Below are 9,402 nucleotides of genomic sequence, written 5' to 3'. Positions count from 1 at the left end.
TTGATTGAATCACATGATAACTACTTTATTGAACAAGAATGCACACTAGACTCTAACAGACTTCTCAACAAAAACATTCAATTAAAAATTATTTGCATCATTAATACTTTAATATGTATTTTGACATTCAATTCATATTAGCTTCCTCATTTTGGGTCCGAAGGGGACTAAAGTGGTGACATTAAGCTTTGGCGGTGTAGGCATTGGGACTGACCTCACAGAGAAAAACAAACAGGCAAATGTAAAAGCAAAGGCAATAGCACCACCTCAATAATCTCATCATACTGACGAGCTGCAGTACATGCCGTATCACGTGTTAGATATAGTTATCCTAAATAATGTGCTTTATATATAAAACATATGAGCACAGGCAGTGATAATGTGCGTCATATTGAGGGAATGGTTAAGTATGGTAGTTTATTAGAATTCTTTGTTCTTTTAGAAAAATATCAATTTTAAAACCGGCCTCAACAACCACCTCTGTTTCCTCATTGACAAAAATATCCCTTTTTTATATTTTCAAACATTCATACTTTACAATCATTGTACGTACACTTAAATATACACATCATCTGAAGGAATATGCATATGCTTTTAAGTATACTTTTGTCAAATATTAAAAAATATATAGTGCACATGCCTCTGAAGTTGCCAAACCTAATATAAAAAATCAAATAATAACACAATACAATAATAATAGTAACATTAAGGGGAAAGCCTCCCCTGAAAGAACAAAAACGTCCGGCAGCGACAACACAGGTAAGAGCGGAGGACAGAGCAAAAACAAAAAATACATAAAACGTAACAAATGTCACTTGAAAATAAAAGGAACAAATTCACAGGTAAATGAAGAACACATACTCATAAACACCCCCTCCTCTTGTCTCCTCTGTGTGTCCGGCTCTGTATTGTGCTCTAACATCGTGTCAACCTCAATCAAGAAATAAATAAGCGGGGCCAAGTGGCTCAGAGTGGGATACACTCACGATAAATGCACCTCCCACTAGGAGAGGAACAGAGGCCACTCATCCCAATGTTCAGAGGTTGGTTGAATATTCCTTTAAAAGTATCTTTTTAAAAAACATTAATGGTTCACTTCTGATACCAAATAGACTCATGTCTGACAAATGCTTTTTACCAAAAGGACATACCTCTCAATGTTTTTTTTTTCTTCTCATCATAACATTTTCTCTGTCAAAGGTAAGACTTAAAAACAACAACAGAAAATACTTGGTGATAAAGGAGGGGGGAAGAACATTGTACACAATAGTATCAGTAACGAATGGAGGACAATTCAGATGCTTGAAAGCGACGGTATGAGTATTTGTGTGGACCCAGGGTGAAGAGACTTTGCAGTATGGCGGTGGTACTATGCCGGTAAGAGGTAATACATCCACACTGTTGGCAAGAGCTGGATTTTCTTTTGGCTTTTTTAAATTCAATTTAGGCTTAAGAGTACAGGGGGCTCATCCTCTGTCTCTGCCAAAGTTTCAGCTCTCCCTCTAGACCTCTACCTCGGCTAAAGCCTCTTCTCTCACTCTCCTGCCGTCCTCATCTCACCAGCACAACACAAGTCTCATTTCATCTCCATCGTTTCAACATCCAACAATGGCTCAGGAGAAGAATGAAAAGAGTGACAACCCTTTTGCATTTGTGTCCATCCTATTTTGTGTCTTTTCAATGTGTGTTTTTTTGCTTTTTTTTTTTTTTTTAAAGGTCTACTTTGAGCGAAACACTCCAGGGCTCCTCAGTGGGGGGTGCGTCCGTGTCCATGTGGGGGGACGAGGGGGACGTGTGAGGTGGGCCGGCGCTCAGTCAAGGTCCCAGGGTCTGGAAGGGCTCGGCGTGCTCTCAGGGTTCGAAGACTTCAAAGAGACAGAGAGAGAGAGAGAGAGAGAGAGAGAGAGAGAGAGACAGAGGAGAGAAACAAAGATGGAGAGATGGACGAAGAGTAGACGGCAGGATAAAAAGAGAAAGAGCCAAATAGCTGGAGGCTGTGACGCCCTCCCCTTTCCAAGTCACAACTAATGACGAAGAAGCAAGAGGAACCGAGAGGATGAGGAAGGCGGGAGGGGAGAGCAAGAGCTCAGCAGTCTGGCCTCAAAAGAAGACCCAAACCTAAGTCTTTCTTCAATATTCCTGCTTGCACAAATACATTCAGCATGAAGAGAGGGATGAAGAAGATGAGAGCAGGAGCAGTGAGAGAGGGATGACCGACAGAGGGAACGAAGGGGAGGATAAGTGTGCTTGTGGGATCGCAGGTGAGCATGTTACTATTTACTGTATGCACTGTACGTGCACGTCACAAGACGTTGAAAGATTCATTGTGAATTAAGCCGGGTATGATGTCAGAGAATGCTTCACAGATCGACTGACAACTCAGAGCCCAGAGTTTTAGACTCAATTTGAATTCACTTTAAATACTTGATTAGTTATATTTAGTTTCCTCATAAGGACAACGGTGTGCACTAAATGCTATGTGGTCAAACTTTGCTTGATTTCATGTTTACTTGGTCTGAATGTGTGTGAGTTTGTATGGCTCATTATATAATGTATGTTTATCCATGTTGTCGTCTACCGTGAGCAACTGTTTTTTGCCGTATATAAGTGATTGACATAGGGGCGTGTGTGTGTGTGGTGTGTGTGTCTGTCGGTCAGTCAGAGCGCGAGCAGCGAGGGCGAGTTCAGGGAATCAGAGGACTGCTCGCTGCTGCTGTTTCTCTGGTGAGCGCTGACCCCGCAGGCTCCCTCTGGGTAGCTGAACACAAATGAAGATGTGTATGAAGGGTTGTAGCTGCCAGCGGCCGCGCCATCATGGTGACCACCACCCCCACCGTCGGCCACCAGGCACGGCCCACCCGGCGCAGGCTCGCTTGAGCCATAGAAAGAACTAGAAAACGCTACCTCCTGCATCATCTCCGGCTGCGGTTGAACCTGTTGCTGAACCTGCTGCTGAACCTGCTGCTGAACCTGCTGCTGAACCTGCTGCTGAACCTGCTGCTGCTGAATCTGCTGCTGTTGCTGCTGCTGCTGAACCTGCTGCTGTTGATGCTGCGAAGTAGAAGGCTGTGAGGTGTAGGCAGGAGGCAGGTAGAAAGTGTCCTCCACAGTCAAGCCCACGATGGAGACGGGAGCCTGTTGGGGCAGTGGGGGCTGATGCTGGAGCTGTGTGGAGCCTGAGGCCTGCTGCTCCTGGTAGGGGATCTTGCAGCTGGGCTGGTGAGCCACCAGGACAAACTCCAGGCGCTCCTTCTCCTTCTGCAGCTCAGAGATCTCAGCCTCCAGCTCAGACTTCTCCTCCTCCAGGATGTCGGTCTCCTGTGGAAGGAAGGAGGAAAGGCGAGAGATAGAGGGAGAAGAGGGTTAGACTTTACAGCTGTTTGAATTCTATGTCTATGGAGGTGGATGCATGGCTACCTTTCTAGATATAGATAGGCCTACATGTTTCCTCCTTGAAATAGATAGCATAGCCTATGCTAGCACTAGTATATTAGACTATAACAACTGTAGGCACAATAGACTGTAACAAGCACTATAATCATCTTTGCTCACTTCAACTTCTGTTAATAACCAGCCACTTAAATAACATTGTGTTCCTATTACTCACATACACAGTCATTACCATAAGCCTAGTAATGCAGCGTAACACACTGTATATAATTATTACCATAAGTCATTTTGACAGTAAGAACTCCAGCCAAGCTTACCCCTTGCAGTCTGTCAGTGAGTTCGCGCCGGCGGTTTCGGCATTTGGCGGCAGCCAGCTTGTTCCTCTCGCGTCGAACACGCCTCTTCTCCTGCTCCTCTGGAGTCAACTGGAGGAAAAGAATGAGAGATTAAAACAAACCCAAACTCTGTCTTTGCCTCTATCTCGCTAGCTTAGAATAACACATATATAGATGTCTCATCAAACACAGTATCATTAACAAAATGTGGTGAATGTGTTAACTCTGGCTGTCTATCCATTTGACATATAAAGATTGACGCACAGGGCATACACACACACTTACAAACACACCAACATCTCCATCGTCACTCACAGACTCGTCTCGTACACGGCGACTACGGGTCCTAGACTGGCGGATGGGGCCCGGGGCTGGCCCCGGGGTATCAGAGCCTGCGGGAGTAAAGCCTGAGCCAGAGGAATAACTGGGCCCTGGCAGATCATAAGGGTCTACCAGGGAGACAGACTGGGTCATAGTAGAGGTTCCCGTCCCACTCTGGCCAGAGGCCTGGGACGAGATGAGAGTTGGCTGCACCATCCACTGCAGGTCCTGGCTGCTGGTGATGGCTGTGACTGTGGGCACAAAGGAGCCAGGCATGTCTACTCCTCCACTGCTGCCCCCGGAACCACTGCCTACCCCTTCCCCGCCTCCAGCAGACACACAATCCTGGAACACACAGAGATGGAGGGGTTAGACATGAACACAGACAGAGAAATGTGATGCTGCTATACAATGCAATGACAACAAGTGACTTACTCTTTAAACATTGCTTTGTGAACTACTTAGATGTTGATTTCCTTGAACATAAGAGGGTAGATATCACAGCAGAAGATTGCATAGCCTTGATGTCCATAAGACACAAACTTTCAGGGTACAGTTTGACGCACCCATTCTAATTACAAGTCATCTATAAACAAAGTTTGAATAAAATGCCACCATTGCAAACATTTACCATGTGGATGAGAAGCTGACTGGTATAATGCATTATGATACTGTTATAAATGCATTGTACGTCCCCCTTATAATGTCTTATTATGATCCTAACTTAATAACAACAATCAATTTAAATGTGTTAAAATGTAACACATGTATAACCCTTATAATAACATCATGAAGGCTCATACAAGCTTACAATAAGTAATAAAGCATATCAGAAAATGTCACTCTTATGGAATGATTGAATGCCAGTGAGAGTTGGAGTCTCCCAAAATTCCTGCAGAACAACGTTATAAATGGATCACTGCAAGAATAGATTTAGGTGCCCAAATCTATCCTTGGCTCTCTCTGCTTTAATTAGAACTGAGACGAGCAGTGATGCCATAGTAAACTCGGAAAACATTAATATTAATATCAAAGCGTGTAAGGCGAGGGGGCATGCAGCTTTGAGGAGACCGCCTAAACCAATCAACTCGTTCAAAAAAGTCCCCCCTTCTCCTTCCTCCTCCCCCGTCACACCCCCGGCGTTCCCTTAGCAACGCAACGTAACACTCCAAAATAGAACGCATTTACGTCACAGCGAGCCCTGAACTGGGAGCGTGGAGAGAAGCGAGCAGAGGCGGAGTATTTTTGTGCATACGTAGAAGAGTGCCAAAACGCACAAGCGGTTCTGGGGGGGACAGTGCCCCTGTGAGAACAATTTTGGACCCCCTTGTGGCCCCCCTAAATGTGGACTATGAAATAATTTTTACATAACTAATTTTTGCTATCGTTCTTTTTTTACATCCGTTATTAGACAGTGGCAACGCGGAACATGGTCTTTTGCCTGCTAATGCCTGCAATGCAGTGAAGAAAACGACATGACAACAATAACGTCTAATGTAACTGGCCCCTCTAACAGTACAACTGCCCCCAGCTTGGCCCCCCCAGTTGAAATGGTCTAGAACCGCCACTGCCAAAACGTTGTCATCCGTTGCGCGGGGCGTTGTAAACTAACCACCAAAGACAGTACACGTTGCTAGTAGCATTGGCAAAGCCTGAGTCAGAGATCATGCCGGCCGGCAAGCCTTTACTACAGTAAAATTCAAGTGCCTGTAATTTTCCAGGACATTAGCAGCATATGTTTAGCATTGTTGATCCGACGTGAAAGGGGAATGTTCTTGCCTTTCCCTATCATAGAACCTTTGTAATAACAAGCTTATAATAATGATGATACTCAGGTTGATAAATCCAAACTCTGCATGGTAGAACTCTAATGCGACAAGGTATAACTGCACCAGCGTTTGCAAATGCTACTGAACTGTAGAGCATCATATGAAATAATGCTAAACTTAACCCATATTCCTGGAATACAGCCCACGGCCACATCATCATAAACAACATAAATCAGACTTCATGCATTATTATATAAACATCTGTCAAATGAAATGTTGCCTCAATATTATAATAATAAACTTTCGGAAAGTGGGGGAAAAGGACACATAAAACTCCCTTTCTCGAATAATTGCTCAAAGTAAAGACATTTGACTTATTGTACCTACCTGTGAGGCACTGGCCGGCGGGCTCCCGAAGGAGTCCACGGAGGAAAGGTACTGAGACTCAATAGACGGGGACGAACTTCCACGGGAGATGGTATCAAAGTCACCGGGGAACCCTTGGAACATTACCCCGGAGGAGCCGAGTGAGAAACCTACAGTTCCCGGAATGAGTGTGATGTCACCTGCAGTTCGAGCGCACACACATGGTCAAGGGGAGAGAGGGGAGACAGCTGTCAGTTTGCTGTCATTGAAATGCAATCTCATGTATCTAGGATATGGTCAACAGTAAACATGCATAACTACAAACCTTGCTTTACGTGTAGCCTACATGTATATCGGAAATAACGTAATAAGAACCGTGTTGCTGCATTATCTAACATTCACGCTAAGAAAGTATTTTACCGTTATTGTGTTCCTTATTGTGCTCCGGTAAGATGCTCTTGGTCTCTTTCCAAAAAAGTTGCATGAAGAAGGCAATCGAGTTCCCCGCTAAGGAAACTGTCCTTACGTTCCGGATTTTAAAAACTCATTGATCCAATTCAGAGTCCGCTAAAATATGTCCTTTGTCCGTTTTTCCAATGTGCAATTATAGATCCATGTAAAAGTCCACTATGGGTAAACTGATCAGCGATATAGAGTCTCAGCCCACAGAAGCGAGTCTTGTCTTATGAATGAATCCATGGAGTACGAGCGAAGCATTGTAAAGGACACGAAGTCCCGCCTCGGAGTTCCGCTGACGTACGTGCCCATTTATGGGGTTGTGTTTTTGTTTGGTATCCTTGGTAATGACGTTTAGCTAGGGATTCCCTCTCCCACAGAAATGGTACAGCAGACGAGAATAGAAAATGTTACTAACACAGCCTCGAAATATTTCTAACCAATAAACAATTTCGGATAGTAAATTTAATGAAGCAACATGTTTTAGTGTGCACTTAGCCAAATTATGTATCGTAAAGCAGATGAAACGATAATCCAAATGCACTTGTTAGTATTCTGGAGGTGTCTGCTCATGTAGACTAATAATTATTTTGTAGATTAAGGAAAAAGCCTACATATTGTAGAGTTAAGCTCCAGATCAAGTAAAACTTTGAGGGCTAGTTTGGCCCATTGCCTAATGAATTTGTTCATGAATAAGACAGGCAAGATTATTAATGTACAGACTGTCTGCCTCGAATACATATTATTAATCTTTGCATAGGCCTAAAGTGATAAATAAATATATAAATTAATATAGATCTTGCATGTAGGTTAGCAGATATATAGCCTAGTATATACTGTAGGCTATAGCCTAGTGACAATGAAATGGGATATTACTGAAATGACTTCTAAAGGAACATCAATGAAAAGAAGGCTATGGGACAGGCAACTTCGTACTGGCACTATTCAAGTCGGCATATTTAGACCGGTTGGCCATTATAAACATATACACATTCCATTGTCAATTTCTTACGCAATTGTGTTGGTTTGACATCGATCACAAGAGGAAGGAAGCACACCAGGCAAAGAGAGAAAATCCTCTCGGGTAAACTTTCTCACGGACACGCCCTCGGGAGTTCCCTTTCTTGAGGAGGCCGTGGAATCCCTCGTTCTAGAACTGGATCATCTGCTGCTGGGATTTCGACAGGTTTTTCGCGCTGGCAAGTTTGAACGCATTCATTTATTGTTTTTTATCATTGCATCAAATATCATAAATATTAGTTTGTGAGCTGGTATTTTAGACTGAAATGGAGAAGGTCGAGGCAAAGCATGCGAAGCAATAAGCAAGTGTTTTTGGACTTCCATTCGACATGTGTTTGTATGAGTGGAGCATCTTCAGGTAACTCATCTATGGGCTGTGAGTCTATGCACTCATGGAGAAGATAGCAAGATAGACGATGTGTTATTCATGAGCGTGGTGTGTGAAATGTGCAGAGGGCGTCGCTGATCAATGATTCTGTTGTCAATATTTTTTTCCACACAAGTTCCCAGAATAACAACGAGGGGTATTCTTTATTCAAGAGTCTCCAAACGTTTTACCAGAAAATATGTAAACAGATTGAAGCTGAGCGTTCCCGACACGGATAGTGGGCAGTAGTGACGGAAATACACTGCTGTCACTGCAAACATCATCCTCTGTCGAACTGTACAGAAACATTATTGATTTTATTTTCTGTAGCCTGCTCCACTCTTCGTAAAGACGCCAATGGGAATATGGCAGGTGGGAGGAGGTGTGTGAGTGAGTGTGTGTGTGTGTGTGTGGGGGGGGGGGGTAAAACGTCGTAAAATGTCACCGCGGCAGGCATGCTGTAGAATACATCGGTGTATAAAATGACTGGGAATAGTGGAGATAACAACAATTAGTCAGCACTACAACGTCACCGATGAGGAACGTTCTGTACTTTGTCGGTGCTCAATCGCGATGAGTAATCCGTACAGATGGTCCATGGTAAACTCTGAGGTCTTAACAATACCACATACATGTACCTACCTACACAGGAGAGCAGAACGTGTTCTATTATATTAGAGGAAGGTGGTTCATAATCAGGGAAGTTATCAAGAAGATATGGCTGGAGGGATATTATTGAGATCAATAGCATACCTTACATTTCACATTCTAATTGCACTGATTGTAACAACGACAACAACCACAACTAACTACCATTAAGCTGTTTAAGAAAGGAAAAGGTCGTTGAATTGAGGGAGAACTGTGGCGGCAGGTAGCCTAGTGGTTAGCGCGTTGGGCCAGTAACCTAAAGGCTTGTAGATCGAATCCCCGAGCTGACAAGGTAAAAATCTGAACATGGGCCGTACATACGAATTTGTTCTTTACTGACTTGCCTAGTTAAATAAATAAAAAACATCTGCATCAGGCAAACAGCAATTCCCTTGTCATAAACAGACCTGCACTGCAAGCTGAGGCTAGCTAGACATAAACAAGAAAAGCCAAGGTGTGTACAGCATCTTTAATAGCGTGCATACATATATAATCAACGAGACTTGTCTATGTTATATAACGGCTAAAACAAGACAACATCGGTTTTACAGACCAACCATGTGCTTACAATCCCTTTCTCACCACAATCCCTTTCTCACCACGTCTGCTGCATGTTTGTACAGCGTTGCGTTGCCTTGGAGATACCGTTCCAACACGCCTGACGTAGAGACGTAGAACTTTTGTCTTTTTTTTTGTTTTTGTTGCTTGGCAACCGGTTTCCGCAGTAACC

At 43.6% G+C, this 9,402-nt stretch overlaps 1 protein-coding gene across 2 annotated transcripts; it reads right to left on the bottom strand.

Moving 5' to 3' along the window:
* LOC115162964 (protein fosB) lies at window positions 1-6,900 on the bottom strand. 2 transcript variants are annotated; one of them, XM_029714515.1, is made up of 5 exons: window positions 6,602-6,900; window positions 6,203-6,381; window positions 4,041-4,391; window positions 3,708-3,815; window positions 1-3,318 (listed from the first exon to the last, which is right to left on the bottom strand). In XM_029714515.1, exons 1-5 carry the CDS (start codon window positions 6,663-6,665, stop codon window positions 2,659-2,661), a joined length of 1,362 nt encoding a protein of 453 aa, XP_029570375.1. In that variant the 5' UTR covers window positions 6,666-6,900; the 3' UTR covers window positions 1-2,658. The 2 variants fall into 2 exon arrangements, with proteins under 2 accessions (XP_029570375.1, XP_029570374.1); XM_029714514.1 differs by having other exon boundaries at window positions 4,011-4,391; window positions 6,602-6,899.
* Window positions 6,901-9,402: the final 2,502 nt, after the last annotated feature.

This window comes from Salmo trutta, chromosome 26 (assembly GCF_901001165.1).
Source record: "Salmo trutta chromosome 26, fSalTru1.1, whole genome shotgun sequence".
Lineage (NCBI taxonomy): Eukaryota > Metazoa > Chordata > Actinopteri > Salmoniformes > Salmonidae > Salmo > Salmo trutta.
This window is presented reverse-complemented; position numbering and strand designations above follow the sequence as displayed.